The sequence below is a fragment of the Apodemus sylvaticus genome, chromosome 9 (assembly GCF_947179515.1).
Source record: "Apodemus sylvaticus chromosome 9, mApoSyl1.1, whole genome shotgun sequence".
NCBI classification, from domain to species: Eukaryota; Metazoa; Chordata; class Mammalia; order Rodentia; family Muridae; genus Apodemus; species Apodemus sylvaticus.
Window position 1 is genome coordinate 52,934,979 of NC_067480.1, and position 27,244 is coordinate 52,962,222.

At 36.8% G+C, this 27,244-nt stretch overlaps 1 protein-coding gene across 3 annotated transcripts in view; it reads right to left on the bottom strand.

The window, feature by feature from the left end:
* Nbeal1 (neurobeachin like 1) overlaps positions 1-27,244 on the bottom strand; it is a 149,051-nt gene that overhangs the window by 9,157 nt on the left and 112,650 nt on the right. For all 3 annotated transcript variants that reach the window (XM_052192133.1, XM_052192131.1, XM_052192132.1), the window contains 11 exons: positions 26,042-26,151; positions 24,656-24,773; positions 23,673-23,770; positions 17,685-17,801; positions 13,056-13,145; positions 11,453-11,562; positions 10,508-10,680; positions 8,987-9,081; positions 1,954-2,070; positions 1,431-1,592; positions 393-541 (listed from right to left, as the gene is read on the bottom strand). In XM_052192133.1, the coding sequence (XP_052048093.1) occupies positions 393-541; positions 1,431-1,592; positions 1,954-2,070; positions 8,987-9,081; positions 10,508-10,680; positions 11,453-11,562; positions 13,056-13,145; positions 17,685-17,801; positions 23,673-23,770; positions 24,656-24,773; positions 26,042-26,151 (1,339 nt within the window). The remainder of the gene's footprint in view (positions 1-392; positions 542-1,430; positions 1,593-1,953; positions 2,071-8,986; positions 9,082-10,507; positions 10,681-11,452; positions 11,563-13,055; positions 13,146-17,684; positions 17,802-23,672; positions 23,771-24,655; positions 24,774-26,041; positions 26,152-27,244) is intronic.

Here is a 27,244-nt window from a genome sequence, read left to right on the forward strand (position 1 = left end):
ACACACACACACACACACACACACACACACACACACCCCACAGGGGCATATTCCAGCATGCTCAGATCATGGCTGCCTCCTTCTTTCTGTGTGTGACTTGCAGGTGTGTGTATGCCTGGTGCACATGGAAGTCAAAGGTGTTTGTCTTTACCTCCCATTTTTTATAAAGCAAGGTCACCTCTGTCGCTTGTCTATTATCTTCTAGACAAGCTTCTAGGAACACAGGGATTACAGATGCTTAAACTCTGACTTTGCATCTGGTTTTTGTGTGTGCTGGGAATTTGAACCCATATCCTCATATTACTCAGCCAGCACTCTCCCCTACAGATCCATCTTCCCATCCACCCTACTGCTACCACTTCTTCATCAGTCTGACCACTTTAAAGACTTACCTGTAGAGCTCTCTTATAGAGAGCAGCCCTTGTAAACTGCCAGTGATGATGTGTTCTCCAATTATGCACATGTCTGATATTTGTTCACTCAGGACTTGAGACCCCAGATACTTTCCATTTATAGAAAACACATGTAACAGGTTCTTATCCTATAAAGAATTAGGAAACATTAAGAATCTTGAATAAAAGCTGAGTTTTTCTATTGTCAGTTAAAACTGTAACAAAACTAGTAAGATATCTGAAAAACATGGCTATATTTAAAAATATATATGACATATTTCATATGCCATATGTCATATAAGTATGACAATATCAGATGGACTTAAAGTCATATTGCTACAAAGACAAATAAGAGTTAAATAAAAATGTTAAAATATTTTCCAGTCTTAAAGTATTCCACATTCCTAAAAAGGCTGCTCTTGATCCTTAAAAGCTTTACTACTATAGGGAAGTGAATATATAAAGTTCAAGTGTATTTCTATACTGTCTGACCCACAGAAGAACTTATGCTTGCTATCATTGCTACTTAAATTTCATGACTTCCCTTATAATCAAAGCTTAGAATTTTTGTGTGGGGGACTGGGGATTAAATCTAGGGCCTTGCAAGGCAGGCAGTCTAATAGAGTTATAGCCTTAGCTCTAAGAAATTACATTTGAGGGGCTGGAGAGAGATGGCTTAGCCGTTAAGAGCACCCACTGCTCTTCTGAAGGTCCTGAGTTCAAATCTCAGCAACCACATGGTGACTCACAACCATCCATAATGAGATGTGATGCCCTCTTCTGGTGTGTCTGAAGACAGCTACAGTATGCTCATATATAATAAATAAATAAATCTTAAAGAAAAAAGAAGTTACATTTGAAATCATTATAATATAAGTCAACAGAAATCTCTGAAACAAAATATAAATGTGGCAACAAGAATGTGGCAAAAGTGTAATGGTGAGAAATAAGTAACTAGATCCTAGGAGAATATAAGCCGCTCTGTACTGCGGGAAGGAAAGAAACTGTCTACACCTACTGCAGAGAGGGGCTGTATACCTTGAGGACGGACTTTTCTTCCAAGCTGGAATAGACGACAATGTGCCCTTCCCAGGATATGGCCAAACTGGGAATGGTCAGGAACAGGGAACTCTCACAAGGTGGTCGTAAGGTTCTCATGTACTGACCTTTCTGAACGGTATGGATAATCACAGTGCCATCCTATACACAGGAGAGATGAGAGATGAAAACAGAAAACAACAAAACAGAGGGCGAATGGCTGATAGAGAAATGTGGGAAAGAAACTGAGGAGACAATCGTCCCACCAAGGACAAGAATGCTTCAGGAAAGACCCTAATCTTGCCACCTCAAGTAGTATTTATCTTGAAGTGCCATCTTCCTTAACTCGTAAGGCCAATAAGATCTGTAAATACAACTAGCTCTCTTTAAGTGCATTGTTTATGCATTAATCTACTTTAGCAATGCCTACTATAAAAAATTTTACTTCCATACAAGAAACTTCAAATACAAACACTGTTATTTAATTGATAGAAAGAGTTATTCCTTAAAAATAGACTCTTACCCTTGACCCTGATACTGCCATGTCGAGTTCGGTGCTGATCCCCACGCTCAGGACCTCATCAGTGTGTCCGTAGAGAATCTGAAAAGGTTTAGGCGCTAAGCCCACAGGAGTGCCTCCCTACAATTAAAAAGGAAAAGTGAGGGTGAGTGGTTTCTTGTTATTTATCCTTCTACTCCCCAGACTCTTGCTGGTTGTTTTGTTTGTTTTATATCAAAGTTTGTATTATATACTTTCTCTTAACATTAATATGACAGGCAGTTATACTGAGTGAGGTCACTAACAGTCTTCTGTGGATTCTTGAATTATTCTGTCTTTTGAACTTTAAAATTAAACTGAATAGTATCAATGCTGACATCTTAGATTAATTGTTCCAAGTTATTTGCTCTTTTTAATCTACAAATTTATTCTTCCTTAAATTCAACTAAACATTTTATATATCTGAATATTTCCTGGACCCTAGGACCTAGAGTTTGAACTTTAGAGACGTCAATTACATTTATTCTGATTTGCTTTTAATTTTTTAAAATTTTTTTGTTATTTTATTTATATGTATGTGTCTGTGTAAATGTATGCCTCTGTGTGAATGCCTGTGGAGGTCGGAAGATGGCATGAGATTCCCCTGGAGCTGGTTATGGGCAGTTGTGAGCAGTCTGATATGAGTACTTAGTGTCAAACTTGGTTCCTTGGGAAAAATAGCAGTGTTGATCACTAAACTACATCTACCACTCCTTTTCTTAGTTGTGTATGTAGGCATGCACAGTAGCGCGCTCTATCGCTCTTGGCTTTATTCCCTTGAGACAGGGTTTCTCACTGAATCTGGAGCTGTTTTTCACTTAGCCTGACAGGCCACTGAGTCCTAGAAATCCTCTTGATAGAAATGTAAGTGTGCACCATCACTAACAGTACTTTGAGCATGTATCAGGCAGATGCTCTACTACTAAGCTATAAAGTCAGCCTTTAAAATGATGATTTTTTTTTTTTTTTGCAACAAAAGTGCTACCAAGTTACTCAGGTTGACTTAAAACTATCACTCTGTATCCAGACAAGCCCTGAATTTGCAATGCTCCTGCTTCAGCTGCTATACAGGATGAAACTGCAGACTAATAAGACAAATTTGTTGAAGAAAAGTTCTCTAGAATGCCTTTGCTTTTAAACCTATTTGTGTATGTTTCCATTATATTTGAAGAGATGTCAGCTGGGTGTCATATTGTGTTATTCCTAGTTATTCTAGACTGGTCTGTCTAGACCCTTTGTTTTTAATATTACAAGCATAAATTCCTCTGTGAACTCTACTTCCTGTGACACATGTGATTTCCCCTCTATACTTCACCTTATTTGATGTTTACAAATCAGGTCATCCCTGTATTAAGCAATTCAAGTAACAGAAAAGCTTTACAATTCAAGTAAAAGAAGAAACACTTCTTAAATTCATTTAATAAAGATTGAATATCCAAATACTAAATGAGATCATGACAAAACAAAAATTGCCCTTTTACTTAAGAATACAGAAAAACGTGAGCCCTTAGTTTAAAAAAAAAAAAATCAAAGGGCAAAATTACAGTATTAGCAAATAAAATACAATAGCAAAATGTAGTAACAATAAAAATGAATAATGCTAATTTATTATATGAATTCAAGGCAGTTCAAAACTAAGAAATTTCTTAATTGCATTTACAGAAAGAAAAGGAAATGCTAAAAGTAACCATAGAAAAACTGTTACAGAGAACATTACTCATAATGCCGACAGGAAGAGAACCTAAACTGTAGATCAGTAAAGCACTGTACACACGCACTACATGCTCATTTCAACTACTGCTGTGGTGGTCAGAACAACTGTTAGGGCGTCAAAACAGACCAGTGGGTGAAGGTGCTTGCCACCAAGGTTGACTCCCTAAGTCTGGGCCCAGAATCACCCATGGTAGAAGAAGAGGACTGACACCCCAAAAGCTGTCCTCTGACTTCTCCATACGCATGATGGCGTGTGTGCATCATCCACACGTAAATAAATAATCATAATAAAAATTAAAAAGAAAATCACTGCTCTTGGAAAACACACATGGAAGTACTCAGTGGCACAGGAAATACTTCCAACATTTAAACAGGTGAGGAAAATAAAGACGCTGAGAGGGGACAGACACTGAGGATATTAAGACAAAGGAACAAATGCATTACTTTTGCAGCTTCTCTATAGTAAGTCTGAAATTTCATTAAAATTAACTTACTAAAAGATAGGATAAAAATAAAAACGGACAGCAAACACTACATCAAAGAACAAAATTGTAAAGTCATTTTCAACCAAAATTAGACATAAGACAGGACTCTCAGTATCTTTTTTTAAAGAAAGATTTTATGCATTTGTTTTATGTATATGAGTATACTGTAGCTGTCTTCAGACACACCAGAAGAGGGTATCAGATCACTTAGAACTGAAGTTACAGATGGTTGTGAGTCACCATGTGTTGCTAGGAACTGAACTCAGGACCTCTGGAAGAGCAGTCGGTGCTCTTAACCACTGAGCCATCTCTCCAGCTCAGTATCACTGTTTTTACTCCACTGTATTAGCTAATAATTATAATAGTATAAGCAAGTAAAATGATAGATTGGAAAGCAGAGAATGTCACCATTACTTCTAGATCACATGATGCTATAGCCATCTTATGGTCAGAAAATCCAAAAATGTCAGTAACTATGAATTTAAAAATATTAATAAAGTTAGCAAAAATAGAATAAATACTCAACAATCAATTACATCACAATACAACTTTCCTTTACAGTAGTAAAAATCAGTAAGAAATGAGGTATAGCATAGTATAGAACACAAATGAAAATAAAGTGATTAAGGTGTTATTCAAAGACATTAAAAGGGTATGAGACATAATGAAAAGGTGTATTTCTGCATGGAAATAATTATAAAAATGTCAACACAGAAAACACTAATTAAATAGGATTTTTGTTTCTTTTTCTTCCTATTTTTTTTGAGACAAGGTTTTCTTATGTGGTTTTGTTTTTTGTTTTTTGTTTGTTTGTTTGTTTTTGAGAAAGAATCTTGCTATGTAAATCAGACTGGCCTTGAAGTTACTCTAAAGCCCAGGCCTTTTAAATTTAATTAACTACTTGATTCCATTAGAGTTGATAGTGTCATTTTGCAAATATAAACAGTACTCAAATTACAGTAGCTTATTAGAATGTACTGTTTTGTTTTTTGAGACAATATCCCTGGCTGTCCTGGAACTTACTCTCTAGACCAGTTGGCCTTGAACTCAGAAATCCGCCTGCCTCTGCCTCCCAAGTACTGGGATTAAAGGTGCGTGTCACCACTGCCTGGCTAGAATGCACTTTTTAATCACAATACATATCAGAGAAAGTAGCCAGGAGGAGGTACAGGATCAGAAAGGAAGAGGAGGAAGAAGAGGTAAAAGAGAAAGATGGGGAGGGAAATAGGAGTTGTAAGAGTAGGGTTTGGTGAATGAGGCAGCAGAGACTTTCAGGTCATCTTTGAGTAGGTGGGTCATATTTACAATCCATAAAATATGAACACAACACAATTCTGGAGCCTCTTTGTATCTCTCGTCCTGCCCCCCCACACCCCCCTCCCCGACTTTGGTTGTTTATCAGGGATAAATTAAATTACATCTGTTTCTGGAAGGGCTTTTTTTTTTTTTTTTCTACTGACATATTATCAAAAAACCAATCAGTAAGTTGGCCTCACCACCACCCAGAATTAGCTCTGACAATTGTTTCAATATTCTTCTCCACAATGAGGGCATGTGCGTAATACAATAAGGAGATGGGGTGTGTACAGAAGTGAGTATAGCTCCAACCAGCTTGCAGCTCAGTTTAGGAAACAGGAAAGAAACAGGAGAGGGCTGGAGAGGTGGCTCAGAAATTAGAAGCATTTGTTCTTGTAGAGGACCCAGCATCCACATAATGGCTGATAATTGCCTGTAACTCCACCTTCAGGGAATATGACACCCTCTTTTGACCTCTGTGGGCATAAGCTATGCATGCGGGACACCTACATACATGAAAACAAAACAGCCATTCACATTAATATAAAACAGCGAAATCTAAAAAAGGAGAGAATAAAGAAAGTGCAGGAAGTAGACAGCTGGTGTAAAACTGGGCCTTAGGTAGCAGGTTCAGAAGGCTGTAGGATTTTGCTCAAGAACACTGAAGATAAGGACAGTGGCAGAGTAGAAGAAACCCAAAGCTATGCACTCAAGGGTGGGTGAATGGGTAATCCATATGGATAACACCTAACCCCTTAAAAGGCCTCCACAGATGAAGTAACAGTTCCTGTTTTGGGTGAGTGAGCTGAAACCCACTCTCCTTCCAGAAAGTGAGTTAGTGAACACAAGTGAACGTGCTGCTGAGCTACTCCAGGTCACTGTGATTCAATTCATTAATGCAATATGCAGAATCAAGTTTTAGTGTGCTGAAGGCAAAGAAGTGGGAGTATTACTTAGTCCTTGGATCCCTAGAGGATTCTGCATATTTTATGATATGAGACTTTCTGACACAATGACCACACAAAGTCAGAGTCTGTGGATATTTAGCTCCCCTTACAACAGCTGATTCATCTATAAAATCTTATAAATAATATTTATACCTGCCTAAAGAGTTTTCATAAAATTTAACATAACATTTATAAAGGTACAGATAAAGTGGTAGAAAATAATAGCAGTGTGAATGACCTGCAAAGCCAGAGTTATTTCTCTAGGTTAAAGGGAACATAAAGCAAGGGTAGAGATGGAAGGAAGCCGTCAGGGAATCAGTATTTAAAGAAGTAGTGTGTGTTTTGTACACATGCAGATACCAGCAGAGTAGTAGGTCTGTGAGACCTAGGCTCCATCATGCTTGCATCTGACAAATGCAAGTCTCTGGGTTTGTTTGTCTGCTTGTTTCTATTGAAGTTGGGGGAATTGCTACCATTTGCAATGTCATCAGAGATCTGAAGCATTTAAACAGTAAAACTTAGGACATATCCATTACTAACACACTAATTAAATATTTATATACTGGAGATGCAGCACATTGAGTCACACTGCTTTCAACAATGAGTAATGGGAGGACAATGTGTCTTCCCCCAGCTTGTCGAGGTGGTGTAGTCCCCTCCCTTTGGATTTTTCTACATCATCAGTTACTTGAATAACTACCGCATCACTTTTTAAAAGTGAAATACTGTTTTGATAAACCCAAACTATTGGTTTTCAAGAAAATTTTAGATTTCAATGGGGAAAAAAAGCCCAGGTCTTAAAAGAGTTACTGGAAGAGAAACTACTAATTAGTAATTAACTAACCAGACTCATCCCTAACAATAATCTATAAACATTTATCCTTATAACCACAGATGAGGACAGTTTTCACCCCTCATCAAGGGAATGTCTCTTTTTGACAGATGGAGATCTCTGCAAAAGAATTACAACTAATTAAAATACAGAGTTGTGGAGCTCAGCCCTGAAAAAAAATCTATAAAAAAAACTCCCATCTCCAAGACTCAGTGATCATTGCAAAAGTTGGGGCAGAAAGAGTGTAAAAGCCATAGGATCAGCCAGTGTACTAGGAGACTGTGTCTCTAGTAGCATCAGAGGCTACGCCTATACAGTCTTACCAGCACCACTGCCCAGCCCTGGACTGAACAAGGATGTCCACGATGAACATGCAAATGGATGGGACCCCCACAAACAACATCCAACAGGCAACAGAGTCAAGTTGAGAGAGGTGGACTTCCCAGGGAAGACCACACCAGATGGTTACCTAGCACCCACAGTCAATTCTTAAAACATGCATAGAAGTAACATGATAAGGACTCAGTGGGTTATATTTAGGAATATATAAGTATATGTATAACATACAGACATGCAATAATGACTAATGAAAAAAGAGGCCATGAAATTTGAAGGAGAATGGGAAGGGTTATATGGGAAAGTTTTAAAGAAGAAAGGGAAGTGGAGAAATGGTGTAATTAAATTATAATCTCAAAAATAAAAAGACAAAAAACCCTTCAGACCTTGAGCTTTTGGTGATCATTCACCATACCCAGTTAAGAACAATTTTCTGTAAGACCACCAGAGAATTCTAGAAGAGAACTGGTTTTGTGTGTAGACGTGTATGCTAAATGTGTGTGGTGAGAGGTGCACTTGCTTGTACACACATGTGTGGAGACTAGGGGCTGGTGTTAGGATGTCTTCAATTGCTTCTTGTCCTTCATTTTTAAGAAAGTGTTCCTGAACCTGAAGCTTCTCATTCCCACTGGGCTGTCTGGCTCCAATGCTGCTGGGATTCTCCAGCATCTGCTCCCTGCCCTAGTGCTAGAGTCACAGGCACACTGATGTGCCTACTTACCCAGCAAGAACTTCATCCACTGAGCCATCTGGCTAAAAGTTCAGATAGAAAAATAAACACTTATCTAAGAGAATCTGTGGAAAAGCTTGTAGTAAAAGGAGCATGAAAGAGAAATCTTCCTAAACAAGCATTATGGTACCAAAGCAAAAACACTTTGGCATCATATAAAAGTACATAAACAGAAAAGAGGAGAGAGCATAGACAGAAATTCAGCTGAATGGGTACATAATTCTTAGTTCCTATTGAACCACAGATGAAGCCTTATAAAACATCTAGGCTATCAATACTGTAGCATATATAACAAGAAGCAGAGAAGATACTGGGGTGGGAGATAGCCTGCTAGCAAGGCAGAAAACTCAAACTATTACAATAAAAAAAAAAAAACAAAACCTCTCTAAAGCAATGTCATGATAAGAATGCAGTAAAGAGGAAGAACTTCTGGACATATGTAATTTCTGCAGTTCCACTGTACATGATAGGAGGAAATGTTATTATGCTACCACAATATCTTTCTAGAGAAGTTGCAAGGAGTAATTTTTGGTAACTATTAGAGATAAAGCCATGAATCAGGCAACAAGCCTAGAAAAGAGTGGTGTTCAAGATAGGTGCTCAGAAAATACAACACAAAATCATGATTTGCTGCCAGAGGAAAACCTATTACTCAAGACTACGAATGTGTGGTTCTTACCTGTTGTGCTATTTGCCATATCATGCATGTAGTGTCCCTGGAGCCAGAGATCAAGTACATCCCACAGTAGTCTATAGCTAGGCAAGTCACAATATCTGTTTGAAGAAAAAATAAAATAAAATGAATATGTTCTGACAGAACAGAATTTTAAGGGCAATTTCAGTTAATGTTCAAATTACTGCTAAGCTAGGGCTGACAGGATGGTTCAGTAAAGGATCCTGCTGCCAAGGCTGATGATGTACACTTAATCCCTTTGGACATACATGGCAGCAGAGGCCTGATTCCTACAAGCAGTCCTCTAACCTCCAGGTGCACACGTGTATGCTTCCTTCTAGTGAATAATTAAATGTATTTAAAAATATCAGATGAGAGTAACAGGACAGGCTCAGGGCCAGTCACCTGGAGAGAGGTCACTGAGACCATTCATCCTGGGATGATCTGTGATGTGCTGACTGAGTCTGGCTAGCACTGTGCAGAGAACTGAGGGCAGACCCACAGGTGATTCTGCTGTTTCCATGCTCTAACCCTCTTCACATCTTCCTCCAAATGAAAAGTACTATTTTATGAAATGTATCCTTAAGAAAAACAGTAGAGGAGCTGGACAGATGGCTCAGCAGATTTTATGGGAGTCTCTTCAGAGAACCTAGGTTTGATTCCAGCCACTTACATGGAAGCTCAGAACTTTCTATAAATCCAGTCTCAAGAGATCTGATGACCTCTTCTAGTCTCAGCAGGCACTACATACATGTGGTGCACAGAAAACATGCAGGCAAAACACTTGTACACATCAAATAAATGAATAAATAAGAAAGACAGTATGTATTATGTTGCAAATTCATAACATAAAAAACAACTTTCCTTGCCGGGCAGTGGTGGCGCATGCCTTTAATCCCAGCACTCTGGAAGGCAGAGGCAGGCGGATTTCTGAGTTCGAGGCCAGCCTGGACTACAGAGTGAGTTCCAGGCCAGCCAGGGCTACACAGAGAAATCCTGTTTCGAAAAACCAAAAACCAAAAAAAAAAAAAAAAAAAAAAAGAACCGCCCCCCCCCCCCAAATTTCTAGAATAGCACTGAAATAGCTACACTAAGTAAAGCCTTGGAAACCACAAATACAGACTCAGCAGCAGACTCAGCCTCACTTAACAGGTCTATTGGATAAAAAAAAAATTAAAAAAAACAAACAAACAACCTTTTATTCTTATACCAAGACCTGAAATACTAAGGTGTACCAAGTTACTAAATATTCAACAATTTAATCTCTCATACTTTACTGTTAATAATGCTTTATCTATTAATGACAAATTTTATTATGTGGCAACAACGTTGTCATATCGATAATCCAATTTAAAAATAAAACTTGGTTTACTATCTTTTAATGTAATATGAAAGTATATTTAATTTATATGGTGCTTAAATGTACACCCAATACAATAAATATTCCTATCAGGAGTGTGTACCACTTTTATACAGTAAAAGAAATAGAAAAACAAGTTCAAGTTTTGGGGAAAAGTTAATTCTTACCTATATGTCGGATGTTATGTGACACAATTTTGCCTTTGGTAAGTGACATTACTTGGATACTATTATCCCAGTGTCCAGCACTGAAGAGCAACTTTGCATCATGTGACACTACAAACAGTTTGGAAGTGATTTCCAGTCCTGGGGCAAAAGGACCACTCACTGTACGCTGAGCTCTGTAAACACAACTGAATTTTAGACTTTGCCTTAAGAGACCACTTAAGACTATTATCAATTACATCAGACAGGGATGATGATGCGCTGCTTCATCCTAGCACTCAGAAGGCAGGCAGGTCACTGGTAGTTTGAGGCCAGTCTGGTCTACAGCATGAGTTCCAGGCTAGTGAGGATTACACAGTGAGATCCTGCCTGAGAACAACCACCAAAACCCAAATAAAGAACATTTGGAAGTAGGAAAGAGTAACATGACAATTTACCATTCCAAAGTAATTTATTTATTTATTTTTGGTTTTTTGGATTTGGTTTTTTTGAGACAGGGTTTCTCTGTGTAGCCCTGGCTGTCCAGGAACTCACTCTGTAGACCAGGCTGGTCTCGAACTCAGAAATCCTCCTGCCTCTGCCTCCCAGAGTGCTGGGATTACAGGCGTGCGCCACCACCGCCCGGCTCCAAAGTAATATTTTATTCTATATTTGTTATAACAGAAATTTAGTAATGTCTCAATATCAAATATTGTCAGGGTATGACTTAAAAACAGAGAACAGGGAAAGTGGGAAAAAAGAGAATCACTAGGCGGTGGTGGCGCACACCTTTAATCCCAGCACTCAGGAGGCTGAGGCAGGTGGATCTCTTGAGTTCCAGGCCAGCCTGGTCTACATAGTGAGTTTCAGGCCGGCCAGAGATGCACAGAGAAACCCTGTCTCAGAAAAACAAAAAGCAAACAAACATATAACCATCACCTGTTCTGTATTAAATGTTTAATTACTTACTTGGGGTTGGTAACAGTTTGATCCTTGATGAATGTGAAGTAGTTAGAAATATTTCGGTCATATGGTAGCCACCCATGGGTTCCAATAACATAATTCATGCTTACTGTTATCTGAAAAAGAATATATGAAAATTCAAATAAAAGATTAAAGAATGTGGCTAAGAGTAACCAGATGCTCACAGATTTTGACATCTACCATTTGAGGGATACTGTAAGGCACATACATGAAACCAAATCTTAAATAATTCAAGCGGAAAGCCTATTTACAGCTTATTGTAAAAAGAGTTGTCTTCTTTAGCAAATTATTTTTCCTTCTAATTTCTCAGATTGTTAGTGTTATAAGGTAAACTTTTGCCATAAAAAATATGAAATACACATTACTTAGATCAAATCAGTAGAAATTACAAACTGTTGCAATGTCCCTGAAGTGACAGTCTTAGGATGTACGTGATTTTAAAAGTGAAAAGCTTTTTACTCCCTCAATTATAGAAAACCAAGTTACCCATTCTCAGATTTAGGAAACTTAAGAAAATATATAGACTTTAAAGTGGGAAACTATAGTATCTTGCTAAACTCCTATCAGTACTATGCAACCTGTGTCCTGTGCTCATCTTTATCATGCCTGAATTACAAAATTAGAAGACAAACCTAGGTTTAGCTCCTGTGCCAAGGTCTCAGATCCCTACTTGCTAGTTCTGTAATTTGGGGTATGGTACTTCTGAGATTTAATCTCTTATCTGTAAAAGGAAAATAATAGTTTCTACTTCACAGGGATATTGGGTAGATAAATATAAATTCATATAAGACTCATTCATATTCACTGAAATGCCCCAGGATGCATACTATTAATAAAATCTGTATTAGTTTTGATTATCATTATTATAGGATGGTGGTATTTCCTAGCTACTTTAATGTGTCCATTTCACACATGCGAGGCTGGAGTTCTACCATAGAGCTATCCCTCTAGTCTTGATTATTTTAAACACATTATTTTAGGGTCTGGAAAGGTGACTCAGAGTATTGGCTGCTCTTCCAGAGGACTTAGGTTTGGATCCTGGCAGCCCATGGTGACTCAGAACCATCTCTAATTCCAGTTCTACAGCATCTAGTGTCCTCTTCTGATCTTGGCAGGAACCAGGCATGAGTGGGACTGGAAAGATCACTCAGTGGCTAAGAGCACTCACTGGCTGCCCTTCCAGGGGACCTGGATTCAATTCCCAGCATCCACATGGCAGCTCTCTGTCTGTAACTCCAGTTCCAGAGGCTCTGACACCTTCACACAGACATATATACAGACAAAACACCAATGCACATGAAATTTTAAAAAAATGTATTTAAAAAAAGTTTATTATGGGGTCAAAGAGATAACTTAGAGGAATAAGGCAAGTGCTACCCAGTAGAGGACGCACACTCAATCCAACCACATGGCAGAAGAGGGGAATCGACTCACTGTTGTCCTCTGACCTCAGATGCAGGCTGCCATGTGCATACCCTCACACATACACACAGTGAATTTTTAAAATGTAATTGAAATATTTTTACATTTATTCCTGTTTGGTAAACTAATGAACAGAGACACAGCAGTATGAAACAGGTACACTTACCAGTAACTCAGGGCTGCCTTGAGACATGAAAGAACGAGACTGATTTTGGGGGATGATGGCCTTTAATAGTGGAATACCATCACTAATTCCCTGTTTAAAAAAATGTTTAATGGCTGGTTTAGTTCATATTTATTAATACAAATTAGTAAAAATTTCTTTTTTTTTAAAACAAGGATGACCCCTATGATACTTCACTTTACCTGATCATGTAATAACTTACTATAAAATGTAGGAAAAGAACTACACACCAGGTTTGAGTAGCTAGCACACTTGAATCATCTAAAACCTATCACCATCTTTTTTCAATACTTTGTTGGTTAAGAGCACTGACTGCTCTTCTAGAGGTCCTGAGTTCAATTCCCAGCAACCACATGGTGGCTTACAACCATCTGTAATGGGATCTGATGCCCTCTTCTGGTGTGTCTGACAGCTACAGTGTACTCATAAATAAAATAAATAAATCTTTAAAACAAACAAACAAAAAAAAACCCTTTCATTCCATCAAATTGAAAAATCTAAAGAAAATGAATAATTTTCTTGATAGGTACCACTACAAAGTTAAGATCAGAAAAGCAATTTAAACCCTAGTGAAATAGATGCAGTCATTAAGTCTCCCAACTAATAAAAAAAGTCCAGGGCCAGGTGGATTTAGTGCAGAATTCTACCAGACTTTCAAAGAAGAGCTAATATCAGTACTATTCAAAGTATTCTACAAAATAGAGATAAAAGAAGCTTTGCCCAATTCAGTTTATGAGGCCACAATTACCATGATACCCCAACCACATTAAAACAAAAGCAACAAAGAGATCAGATTCCCTTACATACATAGATGCAAACTTTATCAATAAAATAAAAATATTTGCAAGCCAATTCCAAGAACACATAATCTACCACAATCAAGTGATATGCGGATAAACATACATAAATTGATAAATATAATCTATCATATAAACAGATTGAAAGACAAAAAGCACATGTTTATCTCATTAGATCCAGAAGAGGTCTTTGACAAAAATCCAACAACCCGTTTGTTATAAAAGTCCTGGAGAGATAATATTATTCACTGCAAGCCCATAACCAATATCAACTTAAATGGAGAGAAAGTCAAAACAATTCTACCAAAATCAGGCACGAGACAAAGTTGTCTACTCCCTCTGTAACCACTCAATATACTATTTGATGTCTTAGCTAGAGCAGTAAGTCAACTGAAGGAGAACAAGGGGATACAAACAAGAAAGGAATAAAGCAAAGTATCTTTTTTTTTTGAAAATGATATGACAGTATATATAAATGATGCAAGGAATTCCAAAGGAAAATGCCTACAGCTGATAAACACTTTCAGCATTTGCTGGATACAAAATTTGCTCAAAAAAAAAAAAATCAGTAGCCCTGCTAATATACAAATGGTAAATGGACTACGAAAGAAATCAGGGAGACAACACCTTTTACAATAGCCTCAAATACTAAAATACCTTGTGGTAAATCTAAGCAAACGGTGAAAGACTTGTATGAGAAAAAGACTCTGAGAAAAACTTAAAAGACACCAAAGAAAGAAATTGATCTGCCATGCTCATGGATCAGGAAGATTAACATAGTAAAAACAGCCATCCTCTTTTATTAAGTTTGTGGATGTATAAACTGTGGGTCTCTGTTTCTTGGGCTTTCCCTTTTCTTTCTATTTGTTTTGTTCAATTCTAATGTGTTTTTGTTTGAGTTTGTTTATGTAGTGGATTGCACTGATGAATTTCCGTATATTGAACCAACCCTGCAATAAAGCCTCAACAGTCAAAGAAGATGCAAAATGAAAAAAGCTTGTAACCCAAAACATCCAGGAACTCCAGGACACAATGAGAAACCTAAGGATTATAGGTATAGACTAGAGCAAGGATTTACATCTTAAAGACCCAGTAAATATCTTCAACAAAATTGTAGAAGAAAACTTCCCTAACCTAGAGAAAGAGATGCCCATGAACATACAAGAAGCCTTCAGAACTCCAAACAGACTGGACTAGAAGAGAAAGTCCCTTTGGCACATAATAATCAAAACACCAAATTCACTAAACAAAGAAAAAATATTAAAAGCAGTAAGGAGAAAAGGACAAATAACTTATAAAGGCAAACCTATCAGAATCACACCTGACTTCTCACCAGAGATGATGAAACCTAGAAGATCCTGGGCAGACCTCATACAGACCCTAAGAGAACACAAATGCCAGCCCAGGCTACTATACGCAACAAAACTCTCAATCATAGATGGAGAAACCAAGATATTCCATGATAAAACCAAATTTACATAATATGTGCCCACAAATCCATCCCTACAAAGGATAATTGATGGAAAATGCCAACACAAGGAGGGAAACTATACCCTAGAAAAAGCAAGAAAGTAATCTTCCAATAAATCCAAAAGAAGATACCCACACAAACATAAAATTAACATCAAAAATAACAGGAAGTAAACAATCACTATTCCCTAATATCTCTTAACAACAATGGACTCAACTCCAATAAAAGGACATAGACTAACAATATTTTTCATGTAAATTATCAATTTTATCAGAAAATGTTTATAATTCCCCCTTTAATTAATTTAGTAATGTTTTTTAGTCTACCATTTTATCTGCATTATTTTTCATGATAATCTTAAATTTAATGTCTTTATATATACTTCCTCTATTTTATCATGTTTTCAATGTAAACCTTTGATTTTATCACAAATGTTTCTAATTCCACCTTAAATTAATTTAGAAAAGTTTTTATATCTACCATTTTATATGTAAAAATTTCCATGAAATAGTCAATTTTAACATGTTTGTCTATTTGTTTCTTGAATTTTACCAGAAATATTTTCCATGTAAATATTCAATGTTATCTGAAAATGTTTAAAATTCCACATTCAATCAACTTAGGATTATCTTTATGCCTATCACTTTATCTATATAATTTCTATGATAATCTTTAATTTTAACATGTTTTTTCTATATATTTCTTCAATTTTATCAGAAATATTTTCCATGTAAATCTTCAATGTTATATGAAAATGTTTATAATTCCACCTTCAATCAACTTAGAATTATCTTTTGCCTATTATTTTATCTATATAATTCCATGATAATCTTTAATTTTAACATGTTTTTTTCTATATATTTCTACAATTTTATCAGAAATATTTTCCATGTAAATCTTCAAGTTTATCAGAAAATGTTTATAATTTCACTTTCAATCAATTTAGGAATACTTTTATACCTACCATTATTATATCTATATAAAAATTTCCGAGATAATCTTCAATTCTAACATGTTTTTCTACTTTTTTTCTACAATTTTATCAGAAATATTTTGCACGTAAATCTTCAATTCTATCATAAAACGTTTCTATCCCATATTTCAATTAATTTAGCAATGTTTTACATGTCTACCACTTTACTCTTTAATTTTCCATGAAAATTGTCAATTTTAACATGTTTATCTGAAATATTTTCCATATAAATCTTTAATTTTATCATCCCTCTTCAATAAATAAAAAAATTTTTAAATGTTAAAAAAAATTTAAAAAAATTAAAAAAAAGAAGCCTGGTTAAAAGGGAACTCTGTGAGTTATAGCATTAACTACTTTTTACTTGATTACTCCTCCTACTGACACTGTTAATAATCTCATGCATTGGAACATATTTTATAGTTGAACAAACAATTAAAAGCTATTAAATTATCACCACTCTGCACAGCATTTCAATTGTTAAAAAATTGAGTCTCACTATATATTCCTTGCTGGCCTAGAATCCTCTATGTAGACCAGCTTGGCCTTGAATTTAAGAGATCCATCTGCCTCTGCCACCCAATTAAAGGCAGGAATACCATGCCCTGCCTGCAAGAAGTACTTTGAATTAAGTTATTTGATCTTACTTGTTGAGAAAGCAAGTTAATAAAAAGAATTCAGAATACCACTTAGCAGCAAAGAAAAGCTCACAACAAAAGTAATTTAAAAATCCAAGACTAGGTCTGGAGAGTTGGCTTGGTGATTAGGAGCTCTTGCAGAGGATGCAGGTTTGAATCCCAGTACCTATATCAGGCAGCTCATAACCACTTGCAGCTCTAGTTCCAGTATATTTATCTAGTCTCCACAGGCACCTGCATGTATGATGCACATAAACTCATTCAGGCATGCACAAGTACAAATAATTCTGTTTTAAAGATCATATTATAACATTTTCCTCCATTAAAGTTGAATAAACTGGAGTGGGGAGATGGTTTAATTTGTAAACTGTGTTAGGATCCCCACCACCTATTTTAAAAAGCACCGGAGAGGGCAGGACACACCTGCACCCAGCATGGGTGGGGAAGGTACGTGGTAAGAGATGAGGAGCCCCGGACTCACGGGCCAGCCAGCTTAGCCACAACAGCAAGGTTTTGGTTTAGTTAGAGACTCTGTCATTGAAAAATAAGGTGGAAAGAGCAACAGAGGAAGATCCTGGAAACTGACCTTTGGCTTTCTACACACACCAAATAAGCACTACAACTATAGGCAGGGATAAAGTGCATAAACATGTACAAATATATATAAACACACAAATTAATTGAAATATATAAAACTGAACGAAGGTCACTGATATTACCAAGTTGGGTTATTACCTCTATAAAAAATGACTTCATTTCAGAGAGGTGTTGAAAGAGGTTTAGGGTTGAAATTTCTGTTCTGGTCTGCTTTTGAATGGCTTCTTCTGCTGATAATCTTGGAGGATGTGGTTCCTTCAAAATAATTTAAGAAAAAATTTCAGAGTATATGAAAGCATATCTGTAGTCTCTCTCACACAGTGGACTGCGAAACAACACAATGCATAGTATGCACTGTTAACAACTCTGGGCCATGCTGATCCCCAGAAAACTTACCATTCATCCTTTCCTATGAACATCTCAGTTCTACTTTAAGGTTTTTCTTATTGATAGCACTCCTAAATTTCCAGGTCGGAATGGTTTTTTTTCATGGTCTTTCCCCAATTATTCAGGATTTCTTAATTTTTTTTCTTTTATGCAGTCATTGATTATTCATGATAAATCTTATCCATCTAGCCTATTAAAAATTCTCTTAAAAAAGAAACACTTTATTTTCTGTGTATATGTGGACATGCATATGTCAGAGTGTATGTGTAGAGGTCCACAGACAACTTGCAGGAGTCAGTTCTCTTCCTTCTACCACGCTGACATGGGAGACTGATCTCAGGTCCTCAGGCTTGACACAGAGTCATCTTACTGGTCTAGCTATAGGTTCCCATAAGGGCAGCCATGAACTTTACTCACTTTTGGGTTTTTAAGCACTCAGAAGTATATCAAACTTGGCAGATGTTTAATAAATATTTGGTAAGATTAATGAAACACTTAACATTCAAACTTTATAATATAATATTTAATTCCTAAAACAAGACTCATTAAAATATAAAAGCTACTTATAGAAAATCAACTCAAATTAGACATGACTGTATAATTTACAAGTAATTATTCTTATTTTTCATGTCAGAGACAAAGGATTAAGTATATTAATGTTAATTCAATATACTGATAATATATTAAAAATTTACTATTCCAAGGACACAATTAAAATGTGTAAGAGGTGCTTTTCTAAAAGGGATTCTTGCCAGATATGGTAACATACTCCTGCAATTCTATTGCCTACTGCAGATGAGAATTCTCCCACTGAATCACCAACATTGACTATCCAGTTCTCAGAAGACTAGGACAGGAAGAGTTTGAGTTTGAAGCTGTGACAGAAAGTTCCAAGGCAGTGTGAGATACATAGTAACACTCTGTCACAGAGAAAAATAAAACGCCTGTAATCCCAGCACTCTGACAGGCAGAGGCAGGCAGATTTCTGAGTTGGAGGCCAACCTGGTCTCCAGAGTGAGTTCCAGGACAGCTAGGGCTATACAGAGAAACCCTGTCTCAGAAACAAACAAACAAACAAAAACAAAAATTAAAATCAGGGAGGTGAACTTTGGTTCTTTTGTCCCTATTAAAAAATACTAGATTACAGGCAACAGTTGTTACACTTAAATGTGTAACTTTAATACTTAAAAAAAAAAACTATTTTAAATTACAGGCTGATAGTCTTAGCCCTGTCTGATTTTCCTCTTTGGTGTTTATGGTGATGAGGACTGAACTGGACCTTGTACATGCTAAGTAAACATTCCTGAACTAAGTCACAACCTCAGCCCCACTGTAATGTTTTTAAACCAAAATAAAACTCAGTAATGGGGAAGTAGCTAAGTTAATAAAGTACTTGTCTTGAAGCAAACATGAAGACTCGAGTTCAATTCATAGAACCCGTTTTAAAAATGTCAGGGGAGGTGGCTAGCCTACTTGGTAAGTTCTAAGCCAGTAAAAGACTGCTTCCATCAAACAATGACAGTGCCAGAGAAATGATAGCCAAGGCTGTCCTCTGACCTCTACAAGCATGAACAACTGTCCTGCCCACAAATACATCAGCAGGGTTCTTCTGAAATTGTGAGACCAACTCTCTACCTACTGCACTCATGAGGCACCTGGGTTTTTGTTAAAAAAAAAAAAAAGTACAGCTGAAGCCAGGCAGTGCTGGCACACACCTTTAATTCCAGCACTAGGGAGGTAGAGGCAGGGGGATCTTGGAGTTCAAGGCTAGCCTGGTCTACACAATAATTTCCTGGATAGGCAGGATTACATAGAGAAACCCTGTCTCAAAAAGCTAACTCCCCCAAACCCAACCCCCTACAAAAACTAGAGCTGGTACAAAACTCAAGGCTCTAATTCTGAGCCCCACAGAGTTGTTTTATTCTGAACCTTAAATGTGTTAGGCAAGAGCTTTACCACTGTGCCATATTCCTCCAGCCCTATTTAAAATTTTGAGACAGGGTTTCACTAAGTTGGCCAGGCTGGCTTTGAACTCACTCTAACTTAGGCCAAGTACTGAACTCACGAAGCCCCTGCATTAGCTCCTGAATGGACAGAGTTACAGGCTTACACTACCAGGCACAGCAGAGTCTGCATTTTTGCCTTTCTTTTCCTTTTCGAAATATCTCACTATGTAGTCCAGAAAGTTTCAGAGTCTCTATGTAGTTAGTTCATCTTGAACTCTCCTGCTGATGCTCCCAAGTGCTGGGATTACAGGCATGTGTTACCACCCAGGCTACTGCAAGAGGCAGAACAGTGAGCTCAGAACATCATGTAAGAGTCCACTGCAAAGCTCCAAAGAAACCAGCACTCTGAAATAGCAGGAATTACAAAACAGTCCAAAAACTGAAATATAACTATAACCTTGAGCTGAGATATTACACTACTGCTATATGCATGATTAAGATAAGATTGTTACTATTAGAATTATAACTGAGTGAAACAAATAGATAAATATATAAAGGTAAAAAGTACTAACACTGAGGTTTTTTTTGTTGTTGTTGTTGTTGGGTTTTTTTTTGGATTTGGTTTTTTTTGAGACAGGGTTTCTCTGTATAGCCCTGGCTGTCCTGGAACTCACTCTGTAGACCAGGCTGGCCTGGAACTCAGAAATCCGCCTGCCTCTGCCTTCCAGAGTGCTGGGATTACAGGCGTGCGCCACCACGGCACAGCTTAACACTGAGTTTTAAGTAAAGACGCAGAACACAGAAAAGAGATGCAGTTTTTAAAAGGGGCTTTCAGCTACTGATTAAGTAGACTTATGAGATGCTATAAAGACTCTGGAAGTTAGTCATGCAAATGACTCCTATCAAAGTGACTTTGCAGTTGTAAATGTAGAAAAATTCATCTTTTCTTAGATACCAGAAGCTATGTACTTCTGGAAGCCTTAGCCTCGCGTGTGTGATGTGTGCATGTAGGCATGCAGGTATCATGACAACATGCTGATGAGGACAGAGGCCAACGCTGAGTGGCTGTCTCTCTCCTTACAGCTTTTGGTGGGTTCCAGGGATAAGTTCCACATCCTCAAGGCTTGCACAGCAAGCACCTTTACCTGAGAAGCCATCTGTCCAACTCCATTAAAATGTTATTATATTTTTCATTATGTGTATGTATCTGTGGGGTTTTGTGCTCATGAGTGCTGGGATCCTAGGGGACCAGGGGTATTGCCTTCTGGAGCTGGAGTTGCCTGACATGTGTGACAGAAAACTAACCTTGGGTGCTATGAAACAGAAGCAAGGGCTCTTAACTGCTGAGCCATGACCCAGCAGCACTACTAGTTTAGTTTTTATTTTTAGGAGAAATTGAGAACACAGTCCCTTAGTTCCACAAATTATGCAGTCAAGTGTCTTGCCCAAGGAAAACTACCTTCATGATCATGGTATTTGCCCTGCAAGCTAAGTATGATGCATTTTTAGTAGTATGTGAGTATATGAGTCATATATGAGCACATATGTGATACAGTACATACACTCTGTGCTTTCAGCTCTCTTTCCACCAGTGCTCTAGACACTGAATACAGGCCATCAGGATTACGTGGCATGAAAAGTACTTTTTACCCACAGAGCCAAATTGCTGGTGCTAATATGTTATTTATTTATATTTTGTTTGTTTGAACAGTGTATATATAAGTTTAGGCACCCATGTCTGAGTGAATGAGTGGATGGATTTTTTTAGATTCTGCTTACTTTGCGGTACCTCTTGTTTCTGCCGTTGTCCTGTGGAAACAATCAAGCTTCTTGATAATCCTCCCATCTCCTAGTAGTGTTAAGCTCACAATATTAAAATTACAGACTGGCCTTGCTGCATCTGACTGCCTCCCTTACTCACGTGAGATCCAAGGACTGAGAGCTAGGTTGTGGGGATGGAGGAAGCATGAATGAATGTGTAAGGAGAAAAAGAAGTAGTGAGTGAAGACAGGAACACAGCCGTGCCAATGGCCTCACAAGATGGCAAAGCCTTCCCCTGGTCCATATTGACAGTTTCCTCTCCTGGATGATTACAGCCTGAGACTGCCCCTGCAGAGACCTCTTACCAAAATTAAATAAACTGCCTCCTCAATTCCCATGTATAAAATAAACTGGCTGAATTTCTGGGTTGCTGTTGCCTATCTGTCAAGAGAGCACGGCCTACCTGATTCCACCTTTTCTGTATGTCTATCATTTCTTTATGCCCCCTACCCCCAGTAAGGCAGATCCCTAAAGCCAAGCACGGTCCAAGCATCACGTGATCATACCAGCACAGCAAGTACTGTCATCCACTGAGCAATCAGCCTGGTTTTGGTTGAATTAATTTTAAAAATGAAGATGATTGTATCATTACTCCACATGGAGGCTAGAGAATAATTCACAATGTTTAAATTAAAAATTATATATTTAATAATGGGATATTATTATTTTTCTTTATCCTTAAATTCACGTTAACAATTATAGCTTCTAAAATAGTAGACTACTTCTATGAATCAGTAGCAATTAGGATTAGGAAGATAAAAATTTCCCAATACTAGTAAGAGGAAACACAGCAATACTGAATAATTTGATTATATAATATAGACTATGGTTAATAAGTACCATTTATAGGATGATTTCAGAAGCTTAAAATTTTATATATGGAAGGAGTCTCAACATAAAGACAGTTTTAATGATATACTGTGTTTGTTATTCAGTCTTTATTCTCTCAGAAATACAAGGCTGGTGAGAGCGCTCAGCCACTAAACTGCTTGCTGTGTAAGCATGAAGTCCTGAACTGGACCCTCAGCATCTATGTAAAGAACTGAGTAGGGTGTGGTGCACTGGAAGGCTCAGCTCAGTGCTGGGAGGTGACTTATGAGTAATTTGCTATATAACTGGAGAGCCCCATTGCCCATAGTTCCAGGGATCATATCCAGGGCATTGTGCATACATAGGGAAACTATTACATGAATGAACATTTTGGGATGTTACCCAAACTGCCCTAGAATTCTTAATTTCCCATCCCAGCCTCTTGAGTATCTGGAAGTACAGGTATCTGGAAGACATCTAGCTTCATAACTGGATCTTCAGGTTTTTTTGTTACTTAAACTAGGAACAATCAAATCTATTTATTTTTAAGTAATGGTTTAATGTAATTTTTGCTTAAATTCTGGACAATGATTCTCCAAGTTTTAAATTACTAAAGTCTTTAAAAATTAAGAGCAGTGCAACCCCTTAGAAATTTAATTCTAGACGTCACTTAAAGTCCCTCTTCTTAATACATTGTATCAGGAGTATAAATTACATAAGCATTTTATAGCTTAAAGAGAGTACATGGAATCATATATAAATCAAGCCCTATCAATTACTGACGCGACTACTCTTCAAACCTCAGAACACTTTGAAACAGCATTCTGTAGGCCGGTGGTTCTCAACCTGTGGCTTGCAACCCTATTGGCAAACTTGATCTCAAAATAAGGTTTGGGGGGTCACTTTCCTATATGTTTTTTTTTTTTAAATATTCCTTTTCCCCTCTTGTTGAGATCGACAGCTTTCTTATCTAAATAAATCCTGAAGATCAAAACAATTTACATTACAATTCATAACAGTAGCAAAATTACAGTAATGAAACAACAACAAAAATATCTTATGGCTGATGGTCACCACAACATGAGGAAATGTAATAAAGGGTCCTATCATCAGGAAGATTGAGAATTGTTGCTCAAAGATATCAATAACTTATATTATTTACCTTTAACAGCTGACAAGGTGTTTGCCCAAAATTATTAATCATCCCTTCTAAGGCTTTTCTTTCCTTTTCATCTGTTACAGCATCAAGATCTACAGCACCTAAAACAAGAAATCATCAATTCACTATTGAGAAAAAACAAACCTGCATGGCACTAATTAATACATTAAGGAATGATTAACACATTTTAAACAAAATATGAGTCTTTAACTTATGTCACCAGAAAGCAATTTTCTGAAAACATTAAATATTTTTATTTGTGTGTGTGTTTGTGTATATATGCATGTATGTATATGGGTACACATGAGAGATCCTGTCTGAAAAAAGAAGGGGATGAACCACTGAGGAAGATAGCCTGATGTATACTGTCAGCTTCCTTGTATGCCCACACATATACCATGAGACGTTTTTATGCCCACAGCTCTCAAAAAACAGCTTTGATGCTGAAAAAATGTTAATAATTATAAATTATTAAACTTTCAAAGTTTACTAAAAATAAAATAAAACTTGTAATATTCAATGAAAACTTGATGCCACGTGGTGGTGGCACATGACTTTAAGCCCACACCTGGGAGGCAGAGGTAGACAGATCTCTGTGGATTTGAAGCCAGCCTGGTCTACAGAGAGAGTTCCATGATAGCCAGGGCTATGTAGAGAGAATCTGCCTTAATTAAACAGAAAATGTGATTTCCCATATAAGAAACCAAGCGCATATAATAATTCATTTATAATTTGATTTGCATATATATATACACACACATATATATATGTACATATACACACAGGCATGCATACATACATAATCTTAAAATCATAAACTTCTACTATAAAATTGAAATAATGGCAGTTTTGTGACCTTCCAACTGAAAAGATATTTTGTTGATGTATCTTTCCCATGTTAAATATTTACGGTCAAATACCAGGTATAACAAATAAAGACTAATGCTATTGAAGTACTGTAAGAGAAGAGGTATTTCGGCGCGTACCTTCATAACTGCAGTAATAGAAGACATTGAGTGCCTCCACTGCAGCTGGCCCTCTCTGTTTGTAGCCAAAAATCAGATCTATCCATTCATGAAGATGAGCAGAAACATATTCAGACTCCTAGAAAGAACAAACTTAATACTTAATGTAAGTATCTTCCAACTATAATCTAAACTCATCCTTTTAAAAGAGCATGGAGCCAGAGACGGCTCAGTAATTAACAACACTGGCTCTCCTTCTAATGAAAGCATGCTCAATGCCCAGCATCCACTTGAAGGCTGGCAACCACCTGCAACTCCAGTTCCAGGATATGTGACCCCTTCTTCTGGTTCCCTTGGGCAATGCACACACAGGGTATAGAGACATACATGCAGGCAAAAACACTTGTACACATTTTTGTAAAGCAGAGTGCTGCTTGGTAAATGAAGTGCTACAGGCCAGTAACACAATTATCAATGTCAAACTCTTACTACTTCCTCAATTCCAAGTTGGATATTTACCTAGACACAAGTAAAATTTCTAAAGGGCTTAGGCTGATTTTATTAGGAACTTGGTTAATCTTTCAGAAAAAATTGAAAATGTACTCATACTAAAGTGATTTGAAACAAAAAACCGTAAAACTTTAAATTATTAGCATTAAATTAGCAGACATGCAGAGAGTTAGAATGTTAACACAGGCTGATTTCCCTTGTGCACAATGATCAGTGCTACAAGGATCTGAGATTTTGCTAGTTGCTGTTGGTTTTATTTCAGACAAGTTCACACCTGGCCTCAAAGTTATACATTTAGGCTTCAGCCGCCTAAGGAACTTAACTGCCACTAGACAGAACTCGGACTGCGGATTTTCCCAGATTTTGAAGTATTTGTAGAGAGAGGATCATCCCTAACCCAAAAATCAGAAATTCCAAAATGTCCCCAAGTCTACTGGGTAAAGAAAACACACAAAAAAGCTATTAACATCTTCCAAAATCTAGGAGAGTTAATAAGAGAGGTAGAACGCATCTTTGTGGCAGTTTCTTTTGTAATAGTTGTCTAAAACGTTTCAATTCAAGAAAAAAAATGTAAAACTTGATTAAATAGGAAATTTGATTTCCTATATACCAAATACCAAAACTTAATGACACCGATCATTGGTACTTATAATAGATTTGCATATATACCATTAAAAACCAATAAAAAAAGGAAAAGTGGGAACCTATATCCTGTTTCATATTCATGAATGGTCTCATAATATTTATATCCTAAAATTAAATTACCACGTTGTACTTTCTAGAACAGTAATATATAACAGGTAACAAACTAATCTAGAAAAAAGTACACTTTAACTTATCTTTGAAAAACAAATATGTATTTCGTAAGACGTGGTAGTGATTCAACAGAAATCTTACCAGAGCTTTTCTGTGTTTATAAATGAAATCTTCAGCTGACTTAGCCCATCTTGGAAGAATAACATCGTTTACCAGTTCTTTGGAAACTTGTAAATGACCCAAATTAAATTCTAAGACACATAAAAAAAAATTAGAACATTTTCTATTTAAAAAATGATGTAAAACAAATATAAAAGAGAACATATAACTAGAAAAAGATGAACTCATCTGTCTAATGCAATATACTTTAAATAAATAAATAAAACAAATTCATTTTTAGAAGCTGTATCAGTGTAGAAATTCTTTTTCTTAGAAAAGCTGTGAGGGGAAATCTGGGAGATGGTCAGTTAATTTATAAAATGCCATTCATTAGAACTTTACAGTGTAACTTATACCTTGAACTCACTCACTCAGAGTTTTGCTTTATGGAAGAATAAGTATTATATTCTACAAAACACTTGCTATTACAGCTGGAATATGACACATGGCAGAACTTTCTCATGTATGAGGTTTTCTTGTTCAAACACTATAAGAAGGAAAAACCGTCTTAAAACAAAAAGTCTTGAAGTATTAGTGTGCCGCCTTGAAATATCCCATTTCCTAAGTCTAGGTAAAGTTTAAAGGTCCAAGTGAGAGGGGAAAAATGGTTGCTAGGTTTTCTGGTGAGTGATCAGCAGACGGCAGCTAATGTTCTCTGTCCACTTCGAAGGTGTCTCCCTTAGCATTTACTGTAGAACCTCTGGTTCATCTGCACATTCATTTCTGCCCTGAATGTCATACCTATTCCATGTGATTACTAAGGGGTTGGTATAGGACTCAGTTCTAGAGAACAAAGTTATAGGGTTATATTTCAGAAAGGACATAACAGATCTCTATCTACATCTTGGTAAGATGCTGTAGATTCAAGCTACTTCAATTATTTCTAACAAAGAGAAGGGTTACCATAAAACAAAGCCAAAATACTTGGAGTGAAAGAGTGAGCATTCAAAAAGAAATTGGCCATGGTACTACTCTACAACCTGAAATGAAATTATCTCTCAACTTGAATTAAAAAAAAAAAAAAAAAACCCTAAAATCTTATTGTGCAGTTTTGTGTTGATTTTATTGCTATTAATTCTATTAGATGATATATTTGTCTTCTCCTGCCCAAGTTCCTATATCAAACAATTAGATAATTACAGTTATACATAGGGACCATGAGGAGGTCACTGGGCTGAAGGCAGC